The 24,947-nt window shown below is 45.5% G+C and overlaps 1 protein-coding gene across 1 annotated transcript; it reads left to right on the top strand.

Moving 5' to 3' along the window:
* Nucleotides 1-474: 474 nt before the first annotated feature.
* On the top strand, nucleotides 475-20,111 carry COX5A (cytochrome c oxidase subunit 5A). Its single transcript, XM_045395794.2, has 5 exons — nucleotides 475-666; nucleotides 9,558-9,674; nucleotides 12,690-12,811; nucleotides 16,545-16,667; nucleotides 19,944-20,111. Exons 1-4 carry the CDS (start codon nucleotides 567-569, stop codon nucleotides 16,656-16,658), a joined length of 453 nt encoding a protein of 150 aa, XP_045251729.1. The 5' UTR covers nucleotides 475-566; the 3' UTR covers nucleotides 16,659-16,667; nucleotides 19,944-20,111.
* Nucleotides 20,112-24,947: the final 4,836 nt, after the last annotated feature.

Genomic DNA, 24,947 nt, shown 5'->3' with positions numbered 1-24,947 from the left:
CCCGAGTAGCTGGGATTACAGGCATGAGTTGCGCCACCACGCCTGGCTAATTTTGTATTTTTAGTAGAGACGGGGTTCCTCCATGTTGGCCAGGCTGGTCTTGAACTCCCTACTACAGGTGATCCGCCCGCCTCGGCCTCCCAAAGTGCTGGGATTACAGGCGTGAGCCACCGCGCCCGGCCGCAAAGTAGGTATTTTTATTATAGTTTGTTGTTATTGCTGTCATTCCTATTTTGAGGTGATTAAGTGCCCTCCTGGGCCTGACTCGAAAAAGTGCACGGTCGGTTGCTCCTCCCTCGCCTCCATTCTTACTTCCAGGATGGCGGCTGCAGGTCACCTGACAAGAGACAAGGCGGGACGCCAGGCTAACAGTTTGTCCTCGGCGCGCCGCCGTAGCCCGCCGGCGGCCGCACGGTGGCCCTTCTCACCCACGCGCCAGAGTCGCAGTGGGCGGGCCTACGTGCTCCGCCCGCCGTGCGCCTGTCCGGCCCCCGCTAGCTCCGGAGTAACCGGCGAGCTCACACCGGCTTCTCTCTACCCTCAGCCTGCGCGCCGCCATCGCCGTCATGCTGGGCGCCGCTCTCCGCCGCTGCGCTGTGGCCGCCACCACCTGGGCCGGCCCTCGAGGCCTGCTGCACTCCGCCCGGACCCCCGGCCCCGCCGCGGGTAAGGTCCCTGCTTGCCACTGCCCGCGCCCTCGTGTCCTTGCGGTGACCTGGGCCCCCGCCGCCACTCCGGGGCGGGCTGTCCCCGGCCTAGCCCTTGCCTACAATGGTTACTGAACCCTGTGACCGCGGGCCGCCCTGGCCGCCTCTTCGAGTAGTGGAGGACCTGAGAGCGGTCCCCCGGGGCCTCCCTCCGGGCAACTTCCTGGCTCTGCCACCGCGGACAGGTCAGATGTGGACCTGCTGTGAGCGCCGAGGAGGGGACGCAGCGCTCCCCTTCGGTTCCCGGGCCATGACCCTGCCCCGGCGCCGACCCTGCGGCCGCATGACCGAGAGTGGCCGCCGCCGGCCTGCAGCGCCTCGGCGAAGGTGACATTGAGCCTTCGGGCGCGCCGCTCAGGGTCCGAGAATACAATATGCTTCCGTGTGGAACACAGGATTATACTTTTTAATCAGACATTTCTCGGTTAGCGTTTAGTGTGTCACCTTCACAGCCTTTTCTGTCATTTTTAGGGACTGCTGTGCCACGTTCTCATTCTTCCACGTTTAAAATAGATCGACGTGTGTGGTTGTTTCCTGATCTCCGGAAGTTTTGATAGGGCTTATGATAAAAATATCACTCTTTTGAAAATTGCCACAGACTCGGGAATACTGGGTTTTGCAAGCATAGGAACGCTTCTTGTTTTTTCCCCTTTGGAATAGAAGGCTGATTGCTGGAGTATGAGACGTGCTGCTGATTCTTACTTTCTTTCCCCTTATATGTGTACTGGGAGATTTTTGAGTCCACCACTGTAGAATAATTACAGTAATTGCACTTCGCTCTTGGTTCGTGATGATTATATAAGCTACATTTTGAAATTTAGCTCCGATGCATCCATATTATATTTTATTTTTGAACCCGCATCACTGGAAACTGTGCATGCATATTTAAACATAAGAACTCAGAAATTCATTTCAGGGTATGCTGAAGTTAATTAAAAAAAGAACTCAGCCGGGCGCAGTGGCTCATGCCTGTAATCCCAGCACTTTGGGAGGTCGAGGTGGGCGGATCATCTGAGGTCAGGAGTTCAAGACCAGCCTGGCCAACATGGAGAAACCCTGTCTCTACTAAAAATACAAAAAAAATTTAGCTGGGTGTGGTGGTATGCCCCTGTAATCCCAGCTACTCGGGAGGCTGAGGCACAAGAATCGCTTGAACCTGAGAGGCAGAGGTGGCAGTGAGCCGAGATCGCGCCATTGCACTCCAGCCTGGGCGACAGAGCGAGACTCCATCTCCAAAAAGAAAAAAAAGAATTCAGAAACTCAAAACTAATAAGGTTGTTGCCTTGACTAAGTGTTTTAACACTTCAGAACCTAAATAATATGTTTTGCTTCATTCATTTTAGACTTTATCTTTTATCATTTGTCATAGAATCGTAAGGCTGGAGAGTACTTTATTTTTGTTTATTTTTAAAGTAGAGACGGAGTGTCCCTATGTTGAACTCCTGGGCTCAGGTGATCCTCCCACCTCAGCCTCCCAAAGTTTGGGGTTATAGGCATGAGCCACTGCAGCCAACCTAGAGTGTGCTTTAGAGATCGTGGAGACCATTTTATTGTGTAGAAACGGAAACCAAAATCCATCTTGGGAAACTGAATTCTTGTTTGTTTGTTTGTTTGGTTGGTTTTTTTTTTTTTTGAGACGGAGTTTCGTTCTTGTTGCCCAAGCTGGAGTGCAATAGCGTGGTCTCAGCTCAAGCGATTCTCCTGCCTCAGCCTCCAGAGTAGCTGGGGTTACAGGCACCTGCCACCATGCCCGGCTAATTTTTGTGTTTTTAGTAGAGACAGGGTTTCACCGTGTTGGTCAGGCTGGTCTCGAACTCCTGACGTCAGGTGATCCACCTGCCTCAACCTCCCAAAGTGCTGGGATTACAGGCATGAGCCACCACGCCTGGCCGAAACTGACTCCTTTTTAATGGTGGAACCATTTTTGTTTCTCATAGTTATGTTTGGGCCATCCTGATGTTTGTTCAGATTTTGTGTTTTGCTAAAGTAACAGTACAATTTACATTTTTCATCCGGGCACAGTGGCTCATGCCTGTAATCCCAGCACTTTGGGAGATTGTGGTGGGTGGATCACCTGAGGTCAGGAGTTTGAGACCAGCCTGAACATGGTGAAACCAGTCTCTACTAAAAATCCAAAAATTAGCCAGATGCGGTGGCATGCACCTGTGGTCCCAGCTACTTGGGAGGCTAAGGCAGGAGAATTGCTTGAACCTGGGAGGCAGAGGTTGCAGCGAGCTGAGATTGTGCCACTGCACTCTAGTCTGGGCAACAGAGTGAGACGCCATCTCAAAAAAAAATTTTTTTTTAATTAATTAATTTTTTTTTTCTGGAGATAGTTTCACTGTGTTGCCTAGGCTGGAGTGCAGTGGCACCATCACAGCTCACTGCAGCCTTGACCTCCTGGGACTTAACTGATCCTCCTGCCTCTGTCTCCCAAGTTGCTGGGACCACAAGGGTGCCCCACCAGTTTTATTTTTCATATTTTTCATAGAAACAGTATCTCCCTATGTTGCCCAGGCTGGTCTGGGAACTCCTGGGCTCAGGAGTGCCTCCAGCTTCCCAAAGTCCTGGGATTACTCTTTTTTGTTTTGTTTTGTTTTTTTTTTTTTTGAGACAGGGTCTCACTCTGTCATGCAGGCTACAGTGCAGTTGGCACAGCTCACTGCAGCCTTGACCTCCTGGGCTTAAGTCATCCTTCCACCTCAGCCTCCCAAAATGCTGGGATTACAAGCGAGAGCCACTGTGGCTGGCCTCAATAACTCGTTAATGTGCCCTCATTCCTAGAGTTACCACCACCAAAATGTTCATTCTTTGGGCCTGTCTGGGTTGATTATGTATTAAATGGAAAACTATCCTATTTAACTAAATTTAAACCTGAAGGATTAATGAGCCCTTTTATTTTTCTATATATGTTAGCCTTTTTTGTTTTTATTTATTTATTTATTTATTTGAGTCGGAGTCTCGCTCCGTCGCCCAGGCTGGAGTGCAGTGGCCAGATCTCAGCTCACTGCAAGCTCTGCCTCCCGGGTTTACGCCATTCTCCTGCCTCAGCCTCCCGAGTAGCTGGGACTACAGGCGCCCGCCACCTCGCCCGGCTAGTTTTTTGTATTTTTTAGTGGAGACGGGGTTTCACCATGTTAGCCAGGATGGTCTCGATCTCCTGACCTCGTGATCCGCCCGTCTCGGCCTCCCAAAGTGCTGGGATTACAGGCTTGAGTCACCGCGCCCGCCCGCCTTTTTTGTTTTTAAATGGAGTGCTTAACTGAATGCCAAAAAGCAGTGTTAGAAATAGCTTTTTAGAATGAAGCCCTAAAAATGTCCTCATTTTTCACAGCTGATTCTTTTTTCTTTCTTTAGAACTTTCAGGTTACGTAAAAGCTCTGAGTAATTGTTTTCCAAAATAATTTGCCTTACAAGCTTCAATACTAGGTGGAGATCCTGTTCTTAAGTGGTGTGGGGTGTGTGGGGCAGAGAATGCTAGTATAGTTTACCTAAAAAAATATTAAGCATGTGGAGGATGTGTCCATAGCTAATAGAATAGATCCTGCTCTCCCCATGACTGGATTTAACAATATAATTTGGCCGGGCGCGGTGGCTCAAGCCTGTAATCCCAGCACTTTGTGAGGCCGAGACGGGCGGATCACGAGGTCAGGAGATCAAGACCATCCTGGCTAACACGGTGAAACCCCGTCTCTACTAAAAAATACAAAAAACTAGCCGGGCGAGGTGGCAGGTGCCTGTAGTCCCAGCTACTCGGGAGGCTGAGGCAGGAGAATGGCATAAACCCAGGAGGCGGAGCTTGCAGTGAGCTGAGATCTGGCCACTGCACTCCAGCCTGGGCGACAGAGCGAGACTCCGCCTCAAAAAAAAAAAAAAAACAATATAATTTAAATCGTGTGGGGAGAGTCTGTTTTACCCCTTCAGAAAGAGATGTATGGGTTTTTAAATTTTTATTTATTTTAATTTGTTTGATAGAGAGTATTGCTCTTTCACTTAGGCTGGAGTAGAGTGGTGCAGTCATAACTCATTGCAGCCTTGTTGCCCTGGGCTCGAGGGATCCTCCTGCCTCAGCCTCCTGAGTAGGTGGGACCACCAAACCCCGCTAATTTTTTAAGTTTTTTGTAGAGAGTGGGGGGTCTCTGTTGCCCAAGCTGGTCTCTCAGTCCTGGCATCAAGCGATCCTGCCTTGGCCTCTCAAAGTTCTGGGATTACAGGCGTGATCCACCGTGCCTGGTCTGTTTTATAAAAGAGTTTTTGTAATAGAACCAGTTTGTAATTTGGCTTCCAGAAGACATGTGATCAAATCCTTGAAGGTGGTGATCTCCTTGATTTGGAGTTGCTGTTGCTGGTCATCTTATTCACAGTTAGGAAACAAAGAATTGCACTCATGTAGTCAAATCCATGCCCAGCAGTGAACAAAAGGAATTGCGCTTATCATGAAGCAGTGTTCTGGATAGGACAGGTAATTACCTCTAGGGAAGGAGTACGTAGACCTTTTACTGGGTAAATACTTAGAAGTGGAATTACTGTGTTATATGGTAGGTTTGTGTTTAACTTGATGAGAAACTGCTTAAACAGTCTTCCAAAGTGATTGTATCATTTTATATTTGCATTTTAAGTATTCAGTTAAGGCTAGCTTTAGCTTTTGAAAAAGGTAGCTCATAAATTTTTTTTTGAGACAGGGTCTCACTCTGTCGCCCAGGCTAGTGCCACTGCGTCTGGCCCTAAGTTCTTGATAGTAGTGTGTTAGACAGTTGTTCTAATCTATGTTTGTGTGTATGTGTGTGTGTGTATATATATATATATTTTTTTTTTTTTTTTTGAGCCACCGCACCTGGCCTTGTTTTCTGATATATTAAATTTGAATATTAGTCTTGTGAGACTTATTCAGTATCCATGTAGTTTTGATTAAATGTTCACACTTACCAGATATATTTAGGTGTGGAGATCCATTTTTGTTGTAGAAATTAAGGCCGGGTACAGTGGCTCATGCCTGTAATCCCAGCACTTTGGGAGGCTGAGGCAGGCAGATCATGAGGTCAAGAGTTCGAGACCAGCCTGACCAACATGGTGAAACCTCGTCTCTCCTAAAGTTACAAAAAATTATCCTGATGTGGTGGCACACGCCTATAATCCCAGCTACTCGGGAGGCCAAGGCAGGAGAATCACTTGAACCTGGAGGTGGAGGTTGCAGTGAGCCAAAATTGTGCCATTGCACTCCAGCCTGGGCAACAGGGTGAGAGTCTGTCTCAAAAAAAAAAAAAAAAAAAAGAAATTAAAACGTATTCACTTCTAGTCCATTTATGTACATATTCCACTTCATTCTGGGCTTGGATTATGTAGGTAATTTAGGTCTCTGGGAAAATCTTTTCTGCTTTGGTTTTTTTCCTACTCTTCCTCCTGCCCATTACTGCATTAAAGATATGTAGGATATTACTAACATTTAAATTTCAGAGTATTCTTAGAACAATAATGTTGAGAGGTTTCTGGGTGAAGTTTAAAAAAAAAATATGTATATATATATATAGATGTTAAAGCTGGGCACGGTAGCTCACGCCTGTAATTCTAGTACTTTGGGAGGCCGAAGTGGTAGGATTCCTTGAGGCTAGGAGTTCAAGACCAGCCTGGGCAACATATCGAGACCCCCATCTCTAAAAGTAAATAAATAAAAATACTTTAAGTCTTAACTAGAAGTTACACCACACTTATCTAAAACAGATAGTAGGAAATGTGATTTGAGATAGGTTTCATTTATTTAAGTTATGATTTCTATAAATAGACAATCAACAAAGACATTTTTAGATAAGGATTAGTTTATAGCTACCATTTGTTTAATACTTACTGGTGCATAGTGTTAACCTACTTGTTTTCACATTTAATCTTTATAATCTGCTAAGGCGGGTAGTGTCCCCATTTTACAGATAAGGAAAATGAAACTTCAGTTAATTTTCCAGGGTCAAACAGTGAGAGCGAAGAGCCTAGAGGTATCTGAGCTCTAGGCTGTGCTGCATCCAATACCCCAAGATAAAATTTTCTGCCTCCTCTTATCCCCCTACCTGTTGCAGAGGCTGTTCAGAAGGAATTCAGATTTCCAAACTCAATTCAGTGTCCATTTGACAAGAGGAAAGAAAAAATGGAGCCAGGTGCAGTGGCTCACGTCTATAATCCCAGCATTTTGGGAGGCTGAGGTGGGCAGATCACTGGAGGTCAGGAGTTCGAGACCAGCTTGGGCAACATGGTCAAATCCCGTCTCTACTCAAAATACAAAAATTAGCCAGGCGTGGTGGCACACACCTGTAGTCTTAGCTACTCAGAAGGCTGAGGCAGGAGAATAACCTGAATCCAGGAGGCAGAGGTTGCAGTGAACTGAGATTGTTCCACTGCATTTCAGCCTGGGTTATAAAATGAGACTCTCGATCTCCAAAAAAAAAAAAAAAGGAAATGATTTTCATACCATACTGTACAGGATGTATTGATTGGGAGTCTCTACTAGCCTTCAGAATGCTGTAGGCAAAAAAACACATGAAAATAGTTGTGTATCCTGTTTTCTTGACAGTGTTACATTTAAAATATCATTTATCTTTTTCTTTGAGACGGAGTCTTGCTGTGTCGCCCAGGCTGAAGTACAATGATGTGATCTCAGCTCACCTCAACCTCCGCCTCCCGGGTTCGAGCGATTCTCCTGCCTCAGTCTCCCGCATAGCTGAGATTACAGGCGCCCGTCATCATGCCCAGCTAATTTTTGTATTTTTAGTAGAGACGGGGCTTCACCATGTTGATCAGGCTGGCCACAAACTCCTGACCTCAGGTGATCCACCCGTCTCAGCCTCCCAAAGTGCTGGGATTACAGGTGTAAGCCGCTGCGCCCAGCCCAAAATATCATTCCTTATAAAACAGCTATTTTGTATTAGGTATAGATTAGAGTGTATGTTCCCTTAGGGGATTTATCAGAATCTTTAGGGAAGGGACTGTAGTTTGATAAAGCAATTTGTATGTGTAATTTGTCAGGATGTGTAATTTATTTTGGAATATAATAACATGAAATTTTTTTTTTGTAATGTGTCAATGAAGTATATACGTTTGTTTAAGAACTTGAATGGGGCCAGGGCTGGTGGCTCACACCTGTAATCTCAGCACTTTGGGAGGCAAGGGTGGAAGGAATGCTTGAGCCCAAAGCGTTTGAGGCTGCAGTGAGCTGTGATTCCACCACTGCACTCCAGCCTGGGCAACAACAGAGCGAGAGCCTGTCTCAAAAAAAAGAACTTGAACGGACATTAGCATTATTCTTAGTTTTTTGTTGTTGTTGTTGCTTTTTGTGTTTCTGTTTTGTTTTGTTTTGTTTTGTTTCTTTCTTTCTTTCTTTTTTTTTTTTGAGGCAGAGTCTCGCTCTGTCACCAGGCTGGAGAACAGTAACGTGATCTCGGCTCACTGAACCTATGCCTCCCGAGTTCAAGCAATGCCCCTGCTTTAGCCTACCAAGTTGCTGGAACTGCAGGCATGTGCCACCACACCCAACTAATGTTTGCACTTTTAAAAGAGATGGGGTTTCACCATGTTGGCCAGGATAGTCTTGATCTCATGACCTCGTGATCTGCCCGCCTCGGCCTCCCAAAGTGCTGGGATTACAGGTGTGAGCCACTGCGCCCAGACTATTCTTAGTTTTTTGTTTTTGTTTTTGTTTTTGTTTTTTTTGAGACAGAGTCTCGCTCTGTCGCCCAGGCTGGAGTGCAGTGATGCGATCTCGGCTCACTGCAACCTCCGCCTCCCAGGTTCACGCCATTCTCCTGCCTCAGCCTCCCGAGTAGCTGGGACTACAGGCGCCCGCCACCACGTCCGGCTGATTTTTTGTATTTTTAATAGAGACGGGATTTCACCATGTTAGCCAGGATGGTCTCAAACTCCTGACCTCATGGTCCGCCCACCTCAGCCTCCCAAAGTGCTGGGATTACAGGCGTGAGCCACCGTGCCCGGCCCTATTCTTACTTTTTAGAGGTGGAGTGTCGCTGTGTTGCCCAGGCTGGAATGCAATAGCTATTTTCTCAGGTGCTGTCATATTGTTAGCACCCTACATTGAACTCCTGGGCTTGGGCAATCTTCCTGCCTCAGCCTCTGAGTAGCTGGGACTACAGATGTGTGCCCCACTATGCCCACCTGGGACCTTTTTTTTTTTTTTTTTTTTTGAGACGGAGTCTCGCTCTGTCGCCCAGGCTGGAGTGCAGTGGCGCGATCTCAGCTCCCTGCAAGCTCCGCCTCCCGGGTTCACGCCATTCTCCTGCCTCAGCCTCCCGAATAGCTGGGACTACAGGCGCCCGCCAACTCGCCCGGCTAGTTTTTTGTATTTTTTAGTAGAGGCGGGGTTTCATCATGTTAGCCAGGATAGTCTCGATCTCCTGACCTCGTGATCCGCCCGTCTCGGCCTCCCAAAGTGCTGGGATTACAGGCTTGAGCCACCGCGCCCGGCCGCCTGGGACATTTTTACTTAGGAATTAATACTCTGGTTACGTGTAAAAATTCAAACAATATGGAAGTATATAAAGTAGTTTTTACCTCTCACAGATAATCACTGTTAATTTAAAATCAGAGGGAACCACTGTTAATAATTTCAAACTAGTATTATACATTAGGGAGAAAAGTATAAGCATGCCTATGTAATACTTTTTGTTCTACTTGGTTTTATTTGCTTAATTTTAAAGATATCTTTCTATATCAATGTATAAGATGTACTTCCTTTGACCTGTTGAATATTTTATCTGCCACAACATATATAGTCGACTCAAAATTTAATGCATTAAACAAGATATATCGAGTACTGTTTGTGTACATTGAAGTTATGGTTCTTTCACATTGTAGCTATCCAGTCAGTTCGCTGCTATTCTCATGGGTCACATGAGACAGATGAGGAGTTTGATGCTCGCTGGGTAACATACTTCAACAAGCCAGATATAGATGCCTGGGAATTGCGTAAAGGTAATTGGAACATAAACATATTTGTCTATTTTTGTGTGTAAATATGAACTGCTTCTGCCCCTTTATTGAGAGCAACTGTTTTGAAAACATGCATCATTTAAACTAGTTACTCCATGCAACTTTCAGTTAGGAAAGTTTATGGCTACCTACAAAGCAGGATTTTAAGGCAGCACTATTGACATTTTGGGCCAGATAATTCTTTGTTGTAGGGGACTGTCCTTTACACTGTAGGATGTTTAGCATCACCTTTGGCCTCTACCTGCTAGAAGCCAGTACATACACACTCATACCATGTGACCACCAAAAATGTCTCTAGACATTACCCAGTGTCTCCTGAAAACCACTGCTATAGCAATAAGGCTAGATGAGCAAAAGGTAACAGTTTTGTACATTTCAAAGAATTTACACAGGCCAGGCGTGGTGGCTCACGCCTGTAATCCCAGCACTTTGGGAGGCCGAGGCAGGCGGATCACGAGGTCAGGAGATTGAGACCATCCAGGCTAACACAGTGAAACCATGTCTCTACTAAAAATACAAAACAATTAGCCGGGCGTGGTGGCGGGCGCCTGTAGTCCCAGCTATTTGGGAGGCTGAGGCAGGAGAATGGCGTGAACCCAGGAGGCAGAGCTTGCAGTGAGCCGAGATCGTGCCACTGCACTCCAGCCTGGGTGACAGAGTGAGACTCCGTCTCAAAAAAAAAAAAGATTAGGCCGGGCGCGGTGGCTCAAGCCTGTAATCCCAGCACTTTGGGATTTTGGGAGGCCGAGACGGGTGGATCACGAGGTCAGGAGATCAAGACCATCCTGGCTAACACGGTGAAACCCCGTCTCTACTAAAAAAATACAAAAACCTAGCCGGGCGCCTGTAGTCCCAGCTACTCGGGAGGCTGAGGCAGGAGAATGGCGAAACCCGGGAGGTGGAGCTTGCAGTGAGCTGAGATCCGGCCACTGCACTCCACTGGGCGACAGAGCGAGACTCTGTCTCAAAAAAAAAAAAAAATTTTTACACAAAGCAGTCATTTGGTTCCCTTCCCCTTTGGGTGATGGTTTAGGTTTTTTATTATTTTTGCATTGTTTTGCCCTGAATAAGTATCTAAGTAAGTTAGAACTTGTGTTTCCTCAATTTGCAGATGCACACTTAGCATGAGTAAATTGTATTAAGTGTAGGGTAATTTATCTCAGACCAAAAATTCAGTCTCAATGACTGCATCATATTCACTGGTATCCTTTGTTTAAATATTTTAAAGTAATAAAAGCAAGAAACCTAAATGCTTTAAACTTCTCTGCAGAAATGTAATGATTCCCTTTTGCTACAACCAGTAAAATTCTTACTGAACAATCTGGAGTAGAAATAATAAAAAGAACAATTATGTGTTCCCATTAAAAGAATCTTAAATTTTATGATGTGTCATTTTGTGCAGATCTGAAAGTAATCATGCCCAATCATTTTCTGGTTGAATGTTTATGAGTCTGTATACTAATGTTTCTCTATAATATCTCCTTAATGTCCTCATTTAGGCTTCATTAACTCTCCTTACTCATTTATTTGCCTGTTTTTAGGCTATTTTCCAATTGAATCTCTTATTTTGGTTTTTTGTTTGTTTGTTTTGTGTGAGACTGAGTTTCTCTTATTGCCCAGGCTAGAGTGCAATGGCGCGATCTCAGCTCACTGCAACTTCCACCTCCCGGGTTCAAGTGATTCTCCTGCCTCAGCCTCGCGAGTAGCTGGGATTACAAGCATGCGCCACCACGCCCGGCTAATTCTGTATCTTTAATAGAGATGGGTTTCTCCATGTTGGCCAGGCCGGTCTTGAACTCCAAACCTCAGGTGATCTGCCCACCTCAGCCTCCCAAAGTGCTGGGATTACAGGCATGCGCCACCACGCCCGGCTAATTCTGTATCTTTAATAGAGATGGGTTTCTCCATGTTGGTCAGGCTGGTCTTGAACTCCAAACCTCAGGCGATCTGCCCACCTCAGCCTCCCAAAGTGCTGGGATTACAGGCGTGAGCTACTGGGCCCAGCCTTGAAGCTCTTTTAAAGCATCCAAAACGTGTTCATTGTACTAAGAGCTAAAGATAGGAGGGCCAGGTGGGGTGACTTACGCCTGTAATCCCAGCACTTTGGGAGGCCAGCGCAGGTGGATCACGAGGTCAGGAGTTCAAGACCAGCTGGGTCAAGATGCTGAAACCCCGTCTCTACTAAAAATACGAAAATTAACTGGGCGTGGTGGCACCCGCCTGTAATCCCAGCTACTTGGTAGGCTGAGGCAGGATAATCGCTTGAACCCGGGTGGCAGAGGTTGCAGTGAGCTGAGGTGGAGCCACTGAACTCCATCCTGGGGGAAAGAGCAAGACTCCGTCTCCAGAAAGAAAGTTAGGAGTTGAAAATGACTCTCTTGTTTGAAAAGAAACCAGCTAATTATTATGAAAATAGTGTTTGCATTTAAGAAAACTCTTAGGGTTTTTTTATGGCCAGGAGCTGTGGCTCACGCCTGTAATCGCAACATTTTGGGAGGCCAAGGCAGGCAGATTACCTGAGGTCGGGAGTTTGAGACCAGCCTGACCAACATGGAGAAACGCCTGTTCTATTAAAAATACAAAATTAGCTGGGCGTGGTGGCACACACCTGTAATCCCAGCTACTCAGGAGGCTGAGACAGGAGAATCGCTTGAACCCGGGAGGCGGAGGTTGTGGTGAGCTGAGATCACACCATCGCACTCCAGCCTAGGCAACAAAAGCAAAACTCGGTCTCAAAGAAGGAAAAAAAAACTCAGGGTTTTTTCCTTCAATCTGCGTGCTGTTGCGTGCTTTCTTTCCATTAATTCACTTAGGGAGATCCACTGTGATCTTATTATCTAGAATTTGTTAAAGGTAGATTTCTCTCATTTTATAGATAAGAGAATGGAGACCCAGACACATAAGATCATACGTCAGTGATTCAGTAAAAATGTAAATAACTTATAGTTTAAGTGAGGCTCTTTGAGGTTGACATGGCCCTTCTTTTTAATTTTGCAGGGATAAACACACTTGTTACCTATGATCTGGTTCCAGAGCCCAAAATCATTGATGCTGCTTTGCGGGCGTGCAGACGGTTAAATGATTTTGCTAGTACAGTTCGTATCCTAGAGGCTGTTAAGGTCAGTGAAATAATAATGCTAAAATTGTTCTGTAAATGAGTGGGCTATTGCTGAGGTATCAGCATATTCTATATTTTTGAATTTGTTAAAATGCCTAAAATGAGTCTTTATATAACTAGAAGGAATGTACATTGCAGTTAAAATCTTTCTAGAGGCTACTTTGGCAGCATTTATTCAAGGCCTTACAAATTGTACATGACACACTTTTGTTCAGCAATTCCATTTAAGAATTTATCTTTTTTCTTTTCTCTCTCTCTTTTTCTTTTTCTTTTTTTTTTCTTTCTTTTTTTTTTTAGAATTTATCTTGGCCGTGTGTGGTGGTTCATGCCTGTAATCCCAGTACTTTGGGAGGCCGAGGCGGGTGGATCACCTGACGTCAGGAGTTTGAGACCAGCCTGGCCAACATAGTGAAACCCTGTCTCTACTAAAAATATAAAAAGTAGCCAGGCGTGATGGTGCATGCCTGTAATCCCAGCTACTCAGGAGGCCGAGGCAGGAGAATCACTTGAACCCAGGAGGCGGAGGTAGCAGTGAGCTGAGATCGCGCCATTGCACTCCAGCCTGGGCAACAAGAGAGAAACTCCATCTCTTAAAAAAAAAAAGAATTTATCAAGGAACAATTAAGGGTATATAAAGATTTAACTACAAAGTGTATTCATCTTCTTGCTATTTGTCATAAGAAATGTTAGGAATTCTTAAGAGGTAACTTCCCAGAACTGGTTATACTACACAACTATTGATACTGTAGAAATGTGTTTGACTTTAAACATATTTGCGTGTGCTGGGCGCGGTGGCTCATGCCTGTAATCCCAGCAATTTTGGGAGACGGAGGTGGGTGGATCCCCTCAGGTCAGGAGTTCGAGACCAGCCTGACCAACATGGAGAAACCCCATCTCTACTGAAAATAAAAAGTTAGCCGGGCGTGGTGGTACATGCCTATAATCCCAGCAACTCGGGAGGCTGAGGAAGAAGAATTGCTTGAACTCAGGAGGCAGAGGTTACAGTGAGCCGAGATGGCACCATTGCACTCCAGCCTGGGCAACAAGAAAGAAAAACTCCGTCTCGGCCGGGTGCAGTGACTCACGCCTGTAATCCCAGCACTGTGGGAGGCCGAGGCGGGTGGATCATGAGGTCAGGAGATCGAGACCATCCTGGCCAACATGGTGAAACCCCGTCTCTACAAAAAGAAATACAAAAAATTAGCTAGGCATGGTGGCAGGCGCCTGAGGCAGGAGAATGGCATGAACCCAGGAAGCGGAGCTTGCAGAGATTGTGCCACTACACTCCAGCCTGGGCGGCAGAGCCAGACTCTTGTCTCAAAAAAAAAAAAAAAAAAAACAGAGAAACTCCATCTCAAAAAAATACATATACATTATATTAAAACATAGGAGGATATATACCAATTTTCCTCCCTCTTATTTGGTTATAATTTCTGAGTTTATATATTTTTTTGAGACAGAGTCTTGCTCTGTCGCCCGGTCTAGAGTGTAGTGGCGTGATCTTAGCTCACTGCCATATCTGTCTCCTGGGTTCAAGTGATTCTTCTGCCTCAACCTCCCGAATAGCTGGGATTACAGGCACCCGCCACCACGCCCAGCTAGTTTTTTTATTTTTTAATAGAGATGGGGTTTCACCAGGTTGGTCAGGCTGATCTTGAACTCCTGACCTCAGGTGATCCACCACCTCAGCCTCCCAAAGTGGTGGGATTACAGGCGTGAGCCACGCTGCCCAGCTGAGTTTTTTTGTAATAAATACATTGCATTTTTAAAAATACAATTTTAAAAAGTACAATTAAGGAGCTTTTAGTTGTTTGGCCGGGCACGGTGGCTCAAGCCTGTAATCCCAGCACTTTGGGAGGCCGAGACGGGCGGATCACGAGGTCAGGAGATCGAGACCATCCTGGCTAATATGGTGAAACCCCGTCTCTACTAAAAATACAAAAAACTAGCCGGGCGAGGTGGTGGGCGCCTGTAGTCCCAGCTACTCGGGAGGCTGAGGCAGGAGAATGGCGTAAACCCGGGAGGCGGAGCTTGCAGTGAGCTGAGATCCGGCCACTGCACTCCAGCCTGGGCGACAAAGCGAGACTCCATCTCAAAAAAAAAAAAAAAAAAAAAAGCTCTAGAGTTTTTTGAAGGCAGAAAAAGAGCAACTTGGCACTTTTTTTTGTTTTTGTGAGACAGAGTTTCACTCTTGTTGCCCAGGCTGGAGTGCAATGGCGTGATCTTGGCTCTCTGCAACCACCACCTACCAAGTTCAAGCGATTCTCCTGCCTCAGCCTCCCGTGTACCTGGGATTACAGACAAATTTTACCACGCCTGGCTAATTTTGTATTTTTAAGAGACGGGGTTTCTCCATGTTGGTCAGGTTGGTCTCAAACTCCCAACCTCAGTTGATCCGCCCACCTCAGCCTCCCAAAGTGCTGGGATTAGTCATGAGCCACCACGCCCAGCCGACACTTTCTTAGTTCTTTTGACTTTTTATTAATTCCTCAGGAATCTTGTGACAGCACAGGTGTAACTATAACAGTGAATAGTCTCCAGCCCTGGATATATGTATTCTCAAAGTACAGCTTTCCATGAAAAGATACTATGGTCTGTAAAAAAAGAAACTCAAGGTCTGTTAACTGCGAAAGTGTGACATTACTTTATCTATAATGGGTAAGATAATTAAGGGTTCTGTAGGCTATCAATCCATTCAACACTGGTAGTTAATTCAGTTAGGGTCTCAAATTGGAAGCAAATGAAAAAACTTTTCCCGTGTTAACTTAATTATTCGTGTTGCCTGCTGGGCATGTCTAATTGCCTTCACAAAATTCTGTCATCACTACCTTCTTTTCCAGCAATTCTAGACTTTAAGATGTTTTTTCTGGATTTAGTCCAATTGCAGTTATTCTCAAGGTATCTCAAAAACCTCCCTTGAACAGTACATATATAAGTTGCCCTCTTTATTTTTTATTTATTTATTTATTTATTTTATTTTTTATTTTTTTGAGACGGAGTCTTGCTCTGTCACCCAGGCTGGAGTGCAGTGCCACGATCTCAGCTCACTCCAACCTCTGCCTCCCTGGTTCAAGCAATCCCAAGTAGCTGGGATTACAGGGGCATGCCACCACACCTGGCAAATTTTTGTATTTTTAGTAGAGACCGGGTTTCACCATGTTGGTCAGGATGGTCTCAAACTCCTGACCTTGTGATCCACCTGCATCAGCCTCCCAAAGTGCTGGAATTACAGGCATGAGCCACAGCACCCAGCAAGTTGCCCTATTTATTGAACAAATGTGTTAACTTAAAAGTAGATGACCTTTTTTTTTTTTTTTTTTTTTGAGACAGTCTTGTTCTGTCACCCAGCCTGGAGTGCAGTGGCGTGATCTCGACCCACTGCAACCTCTGCCTCCCAGGTTCAAGCCGATTCTCCTGCCTCAGCCTCCTGAGTAGCTGAGGTTACAGGCATGTGCCACTACACCTGGCTGATTTTTGTATTTTTAGTAGAGACGGGGTTTCACCATGTTGGCCAGGCTGGTCTCAAACTCCTGACCTCAAGTGATCCACCTGCCTCGGCCTCCCAAAGTGCTGGGATTATAGGCATGAGCCACTGCGCCCAGCTGATGACCTGTATTATTAATTCTGCCCTGCTTGCCTCTGCATATGTAATTAAAAGCATTTTTTAAGTTCATTTCGTGAATTAATAGACATGGCTTTTGAGAGTTAAATGTGAATATTCTTTTTGCCATCAGGACAAAGCAGGACCTCATAAGGAAATCTACCCCTATGTCATCCAGGAACTTAGACCAACTTTAAATGAACTGGGAATCTCCACTCCAGAGGAACTGGGCCTTGACAAAGTGTAAACCCCATGGGTAAGCGAGAAACCACTGAAGAAGGCAGGAAAACAATCCAGAGAGGTGTGGGTGGATGACATTTAAGTGTGCTGTGGTAAGACCTTTCAGTGTTCTTGTTAGGGACTACAGGATGCATGCCACCTCACCTGGCTAGTTTTTGTATTTTTTAGTAGAGACAGGGTTTCACCATGTTGGCCAGGCTGGTCTCAAACCCCTGACCTCGTGATCTGCCTGCCTTGGCCTCTCAAAGTGCTGGGATTACAGGCTTGAGCCACTGTGCCTGGCATCATTGTTTTCTTATGGGTATAAAGGCAAAAGCCACCTTAATTAAAGAAAAATCTTTATAAAATATTTTAGCCATAAACAGTAGCATAGTACCGGGAGTCTGTGTACACATATCCAGATTTTCAGATACTTTTATTGTTGCCACATTTGCTTTGGTGTTTTTAAAGTATTTCTGTTTGGGGTGGGCACTGTGGCTCACGCCTGTAATCGCAGCTTTTTGGGAGGCCAAGGCGGGCAGATCACAAGGTGAGGAGTTCAAGACTAGCATGGTGGAACCTTGTCTGTACTAAAAATACAAAATTTAGCCGAGTGTGGTGGCATGCACCTTTAGTCCTAGCTACTCGGGAGGCCAAGGCAGGAGAATCGCTTGAACCCAGGAGGCAGAGGTTGCATTGAGCCGAGACTGCGCCATTGTACTCCAGCCTGGGTGACAGAGTAAGACTGTGTCTCCAAAAAAAAAGAAGAACTTGGCTGGCAACAATGGCTCATGACTCTAAGCTCAGCATTTTGGGAGGCTAAGGTGGGAGGATTGCTTGAGTTCAGGAGTTTGAGACCGGCCTGAGCAACATAGTGAGACCCTGTCTCTGTTAGTTAATTAAATACATACATACATACATACATACGTACATACTACAAACAAAAATACTTAGAATTCAAGGAATTTTTATATTCAGTCTTCCTGTTGAGAAACTGAACAGAAAATGCCTAAAACTTTGTCATCTACTTTTAGGATTTTTTTTTTTTTTTTTGAGAGAGTCTCACTCTGTCACCCAGGCTGGAGTGCAGTGGCACGATCTTGGCTCACTGAACCTCCGCCTCCCAGGTTCAAACTGATTCTTGTACCTCAGCCTCCTAAGTAGCTGAGCTTACAGGCATGAGCCACCATGCCTGGCTAATTTTTGTATTTTTAGTAGAGACTGGGTTTCACCATGTTGGCCAGGCTGGTCTTGAAATCCTGACCTCAGGTGATCCACCCACCTTAGCCTCCCAAAGTGCTGGGATTACAGGCGTGAGCCACCGTGCCCAGCTGGGATCTCGTTTTAAAGCTTGCTTTAAAGGAGTGGTATTTTTGTTTGCTTTTATTTAATTAATTTATTTATTTTTAATTTTGTTATAGAGACAGGGTCTCACAATGTTGCCCAGGCTGTTCTCAAACTCCTGGGCTCAAGTGATCCCTCCACCTTGGCCTTCCAAATTATTTGGGTTTCAGGTGTGAGCCAAAAGCAATGGTCTTTTCATTTTATCTTTGTCCCCCTCCTCACCAGCACAGCCTCCCTGAAGTAGCTCATCTTTATAATATATGCAATGGTTTTGACTTCTATGAGTACTTACAGAAAACTAGTTGTGCAGAATGGAAATTTTCCTAGTTATACTTTTGAAGCTCTTGCTTGCTTGTTTTGTTGTTGTTGTTGTTTTTTTTTTTTTTTTTTTTTTTTTTTTTTGAGACGGAGTCTCACGCTGTTGCCCAGGCTGGAGTGCAGTGGCGCGATCTCGGCTCACTGCAAGCTCCGCCTCCCAGGTTCCCGCCATTCTCCTGCCTCAGCCTCCTGAGTAGCTGGGACTACAGGCGCCCGCCACCGCGCCCGGCTAATTTTTTTTGTATTTTTAGTAGAGACGGGGTTTCACTGTGGTCTCGATCTCCTGACCTTGTGATCCGCCCGCCTCGGCCTCCCAAAGTGCTGGGATTACAGGCTTGAGCCACCGCGCCCGGCCGTTGTTGTTGTTTTGAGACGGAGTCTCACTCTGTCATCCAGGCTGGAGTGCAGTGGCACAACCTCTGCTCACTGCAACCTCTGCCTCTCAGGTTCAAACAATTCTCATGCGTCAGCCTCCCTAGTAGCTGGGATTACAAGTGCCCACCGCCATGCCCGGTTCATTTTTGTATTTTTATTAGAGACCAGGTTTCGCCATGTTGGCCAGTCTGGTCTTGAACTCCTGACTTCAGGTGATCCGCCTGCCTCAGCATCCCAAAGTGCTGGGATTATAGGTGTGAGCCACCGTGTCTGGCCCTGTGGTTCATATTCTATAATAGACTCCTAAAAGTTTGTTTTAGTTTTATTTAGTATTATTCCGAGGGGTCTAGGAGATCTTTTTTATGTAAGATATATTCTAGCTATACTGACTTTTTCTTTTTCTTTTTTTTTTTCTTTTTTTTTGGAGACAGAGTCTTGGCTCTGTTGTCCATGCTAGAGTGCAATGAAGCGATCTTGGCCCATTGCAACCTCCGCCTCCCCTTTGAAGCGATTCTTGTGCCTTAGCCTCCCGAGTAGCTGGGACCACAGGCGTGGGCCACTACACCAGGCTAATTTTTTGTATTTTAGTAGAGACGGGGTTTCACTGTGTTGCCCAGAGTGGTCTCGAACTGCTAAGCTCAGGCAATCTACTCGCCTCGGCTTCCCAAAGTGCTGGCATTACAGGCGTGAGCCACTGTGTCTGGCCCCAAAAAAAAATTTTTGAAAAATAGCAGGCCGGGTGCGGTGGCTCAAGCCTGTAATCCCAGCACTTTAGGAGGCCGAGACGGGCGAATCACGAGGTCAGGAGATCGAGACCATCCTGGCTAACATGGTGAAACCCCGTCTCTACTAAAAAATACAAAAAACTAGCCAGGCGAGGTGGCGGGTGCCTGTAGTCCCAGCTACTCAGGAGGCTGAGGCAGGAGAATGGCGTAAACCCGGGAGGCGGAGCTTGCAGTGAGCTGAGATCTGGCCACTGCACTCCAGCCTGGACGACAGAGCCAGACTCCGTCTCAAAAAAAAAAAAAAAAAAAAAGAGAAAAATGGCAACTACTGAGTGCTTTTCTGATTGGGAAGGAAGTACCAATGGTATAAACAACAAAAAAACCACAAAGCTAGTCCCTTGTGGGTTGACAGTAGGCAGGATTAAGTAAGAGCAGTAAAGGGTACAGAGAGACGGTAATTTCCCTGGTTGTAGCGCTAATGGTTATTTTTAAAAGATTTCTACCTTTTCTTTATTCTTTTCCCGGCTAATTCTTTGTGTTTTCTCTTACAGATGGGCTTCCCCACGGATTTATTGACACTGCTACTTGAGTGTGAACAGTTACCTGGAAATACTGATGATAACATATTACCTTATTTGAACAAGTTTTCCTTTATTGAGTACCAAGCCATGTAATAGTAACTTGGACTTTAATAAAAGGGAAATGAGTTTGAACTGAAATTAGGTATTTGTTTCATGTGTTTGCATTAATAAGCAGAAAATTAAGTGCCGTATTGGTTTCATGGTTTTGTTGGCCTCTCACATGCTGAGAGAACTGTGTTAATTCTCTGGAAATCATCTGACATGAAAATCAGTTTCATTAATATGTTTGGGTGCCCTAGCTGGTAAAGTAGCTGAAAGCCAGAAGTCGTTTATATAGAATTTTCTTGTTGACACCCTAGGCTTAGGGGACTGGTTGTCTGTGGGGATGGATCAAATTGTGTACCTTTCCAAAACAGGTTTTAATGATGTTTAAAAGTGGTCACTGAGATAGTCTTGAGGATGTGCTATGCAGTAGCCAAGCCCTCTTATATTGTGTTCCTCTCTTAGTGCTCCTTTCCTTCCCTACCTGTTCTTCCCTTGCAGTGGTGTATTAGCCTTGGACATTAAAACATTTGCTTTGTAAATTTGGAGGCATTCTGATTAAACAGCTGAGTAAAACAAATCCTGCTTGTGTTAGAAGCACCATAATACTAGAACTAGTTGCTGGATAAAGAGGTTCTAGATCTGGGTCACTTCCAGTATAGCCAGTCCAGACTGCAGTGTCAGGGAAATCGGATTAATATTAGCTTGAAATTCAGATGTCTGGCCAGGCGTGGTGGCTCATGCCTGTAATCCCAGCACTTTGGGAGGCCCAGGCAGGCGGATCATGAGGTCAGGATATTGAGACCATCCTGGCTAACACAGTGAAACCCCGTCTCTAGTAAAAATACAAAAAATTAGCTGGGCGTGGTGGCAGGTGCCTGTAGTCCCAGCTACTCGGGAGGCTGAGGCAGGAGAATGGCATGAACCTGGGAGGCGGAGCTTGCACTGAGCCAAGATCGCACCACTGCACTCCAGACTGGGTGACAGAGCAAGACTCTGTCTCAAGAAAAAAAAAAAATTCAGATATCTTCTCTCCTAGAGCCATGTAAGGGATTGTAATTAAAATCAGTTTTGGTGAAGTTCTAATACTTTGAGACCTTTTATAAAACCCCCCTGCCCAGTTTTTAAGAAGTAGAAATGTGAAATAAACTAAAATGGCACATACGTTTAATGTATAGTTGGTAGGCTGTGGTTCTTAGGTTTGGTCCCACTGTGGGCCAGTGCTTTCCTCCTCACTGCAAAATGAGTAAAAATGGTCTCTGTTCCTCATGTCATGGGAGGAGCAAAGGAAGGAGCATAGGTTCACAGTTATTTATGAGGGTGAGATAAATGCTGTGATGGTCTTCATGCTACAAAAATTTATCGAACACCTACTGTATAACAAACATGCCAGGCACTGAAGGTAAAGCAGTGAACAGGAGAGACAGTGAATATTGGAACCTGGAGACACTGGAGGTAGGGATAAAACTTAGGCACAGTGTAGTTATAACTTAATGGGGATTTTGAATTAGGGTAGTAGCCATAGGAATGGAAAGGGATGAATTTTGAGAATCACATTATTGAGGTTTGTTGATAACTAATTTGATGAGGGGAAATGAGAACTCTGGGAAGGCCATCTTGAGATTTGAGTGGTGGTGCCATTCATACAGGAGTCAGCAAAAGGAGGAGCTTGATGCAGAGTGGAGAAATTGCTACATGTGATTCTGGATCTGTTAAATTTCAGACATCAATGCGCAAGTTACGCCAAGAGCTCTGAAAAGAGACTGAGACTAGAGAAAAGAATTTAAGGTTTGAAACAGCAAAAATTAAGACTTCCAAGGAGACTGTTTGGAGGCAGATGTGAACTAGGTTGAAGTCTGAAATTGTGGGAGCAGGTACATTTAGAGTGAAAGAAGAGAGCAACATTAGTAAGGTATAACTTATATGCAGCCAAGTATGCAATTTTTTTTTTTTTTTTTTTTTGAGACGGAGTATCGCTCTGTCGCCCAGGCTGGAGTGCAGTGGCAGGATCTTGGCTCACTACAAGCTCCGCCTCCCAGGTTCACGCCATTTTCCTGCCTCAGCCTCCCGAGTAGCTAGGACTACAGGCGCCAGCCACCACGCCCAGCTAATTTTTTGTATGTTTAGTAGAGATGGGGTTTCACCATCTTAGCCAGGATGGTCCCGATCTCCTGATGTCGTGATCCGCCCTCCTCGGCCTCCCAAAATGCTGGGATTACAGGCATGAGCCACCACGCCTGGTGTAAATCTTAAAGTATGTAGCTTGAGATTTTACATGTGTATACCTGTGAAATGCTGAATGGAGCCATTTTTGTGAGGATTAAATGACACTAAATGAAGCTAGTAAGCAAATACCGATGCTCAACGATTTTTTTTTTTTTTTTTTTAAAGACAGAGTGTCACTCTGTTGCCCAGGTTGGAGTGCAGTGGCATGATTTTGGCTCACTACAACGTCCCCCTCCTGGGTTCAAGCGATTCTTGTGCCTCAGCCTCCCAAATAGCTGGGATTACAGGCATGCACCACCATGCACTGCTAATTTTTGTAATTGTAGTAGAGATGGGATTTCACCAGGCTGGTGAAATGTTGGCCAGGCTGGTGTCGAACTCCTGACCTCAGGTGATCCACCTGCCTCGGCCTCCCAAAGTGTTGGGATTACAAGCATGAGCCATCGCACCCAGCCAGATGCTCAAGAAATTTTAATTTATTGGCCATGTTTTTGTGGGCGGTTGAGGCCAAATTGCAGGAGGCGAAGGAGTGATCTTAGGCAATGAGGGTGATTTGAAAGATGGTGAGGGTTGAGGCATTGGCCTTTTACAAGCAGAAGATTTAGTATGTAGCTGGATAGAACTAGTAGATGGGAAGTGTTCTTGTTGCCTTTGCCTTTTTTTAAAATGTGTTTTTGTTTCGTTTTGAGATGGTCTTGCTCTAACACAGGCTGGAGTGCAGTGATGCGATCATGGCTTAATGTAGCCTCGACTTCCTGGGCTCCAACAATCCTTCCATCTTAGCCTCTGGAGTAGCTGGGACCACAGGCATGCACCACCACACCCGGCTGATTTTTGTGGTTCTGGTCTCATGTTGCCCAGGCTGGCGTCAAATTCCTGAGTACAAGCTCTCTGCCTGCCTTGGCTTCCCAGAGTGCTAGGATTACAGGTGTGAGCCACCACAGCCGGCCTCCTTTGTATCTTAGGTAAGGTTGAGATTTCAATGTTTTGTTTTACCTGATTCACTCATCTATACCCTTAGAAGGAAACAGGTACTCTGGTAAGGTTTGTTTTTTTTGTTTGTTTTTTGAGACGGAATCTTGCTCTGGCGCCCAGGCTGGAGTGCAGTGGCACGATCTTGGCTCACTGCAACCTCTGCCTCCCAGGTTCAAGCGATTCTCCTGCCTCAGCCTCCCAAGTAGCTGGGATTATGGGCACGTGCCACCACGCCTGGCTAATTTATTACAGCTTTGGTAGAGACGGGGTTTCACCATGTTGGCTGGACTGGTCTTGAACTCCTAGCCTCAAGTGATACGACCCACTTCACCCTCCAAAGTGCTGGGATTACAAGCGTGAGCTACTGTGCCTGGCCTGCTCTAGGAATTTTTACTTTTTTTTTTTTTTTTTTTTTTTTATTGAGACGGAGTCTCGCTCTGTTGCCCAGGCTGGAGCACGGTGGTGCGATATCAGCTCACTACAACCTCCACCTCCTGGGCTCAAGCAGTCCTCCTATCTCAGCCTCTGAGGAGCTGGTACTACAGATGCATGCTACCACGCCCAGCTAATTTTTGTTATTTTTTTGTAAATCATGTTGCCCAGGCTGGTATGGATTGGTTTTGTTTTGTTTTGTTTTGTTGTGTGTTTTTTTTTTTTTTTTGAGACAGAGTTTTGCTCTGTCGCCCAGGCTAGAGTGCAGTGGCGCGATCTCTGCTCACTGTAAGCTCCACCTCCTGGGTTCACACCATTTTCCTGCCTCAGCCTCCCGAGTAGCTGGGACTACAGGCGCCTGCCACCTGGTGTATTTTTAAATGGTTGAAAAATCAATGAAAAGTATTTTAGCCAGGCGCAGTGGCTCATGCCTGTAATCCCAGCACTTTGGGAGGCCGAGGCGGGTGGATCATGACATCAGGAGTTCGAGACCAGCCTGGCCGGTATGGTGAAACCCTGTCTCTACTAAAAATACAGAAATTAGCTGGGCATAGTGGCGCGCACCTGTAGTCACAGCTACTCGGGAGGCTGAGGCAGAAGAATCGTTTGAACCCGAGAGGTGGAGGTTGCAGTGAGCCGAGATTGTGCCACTGTACTCCAGGCTGGGCAACAGCGTGAGACTCCGACTCAAAAAAAAAATTTTTTTTCATAATGTATAAAAATTGTATGAAATTCAGAATATGATCCGGGCGCGGTGGCTCACACCTGTAATCCCAGCACTCTGGGAAGCTGAGGCGGGCGGATCACAAGGTCAGGAGATCGAGACCATCCTGGCTAACTTGGTGAAACCCCATCTCTACTAAAAATATAAAAAATTAGCTGGGCGTGGTGGCCAGTGCCTGTGGTCCCAGCTACTCGGGAGGCTGAGGCAGAAGAATCGTGTGAACCTGGAAGGTGGAGGTTGCAGTGAGCCGAGATTGCGCCACTGCACTCCAGCCTGGGCAACAGGGCGAGACTCCGTCTCAAAAAAAAAAAAAAAAAAAAAATTCAGAATATGGTGTCCGTAAATAAGGTTTTATTGGAACACAGTCACACTCCCTGTTCATTTACATATTATCTGTGGCTTCTTTTTTTTGCTTTTTAGTAAATTATGGTAAGATCATACATAAAATTTGCCATCTTGATGAATTTTTAGTTTGTAGTTCAGTGGCATTAGGTACATTCACATTGTGCCTTATACATGGCTGCTTTTGCATTAAAATGACATAGTGTAATTGGACCAGTGAGTACTTATTATTT

The sequence above is a fragment of the Macaca fascicularis genome, chromosome 7, assembly GCF_037993035.2.
Source record: "Macaca fascicularis isolate 582-1 chromosome 7, T2T-MFA8v1.1".
Lineage (NCBI taxonomy): Eukaryota > Metazoa > Chordata > Mammalia > Primates > Cercopithecidae > Macaca > Macaca fascicularis.
This window is presented reverse-complemented; position numbering and strand designations above follow the sequence as displayed.

What these genes read in the sequence shown, in the direction of transcription:
- COX5A (XM_045395794.2), top strand. Translation starts at nt 567, where the DNA reads ATGCTGGGCGCCGCTCTCCGCCGCTGCGCTGTGGCCGCCACCACCTGG. An exon ending in TGCCTGGGAATTGCGTAAAG is followed by an intron (nt 9,675 to 12,689) that starts GTAATTGGAACA and finishes TTAATTTTGCAG; the next exon opens with GGATAAACACACTTGTTACC. An exon ending in GTATCCTAGAGGCTGTTAAG is followed by an intron (nt 12,812 to 16,544) that starts GTCAGTGAAATA and finishes TTTTGCCATCAG; the next exon opens with GACAAAGCAGGACCTCATAA.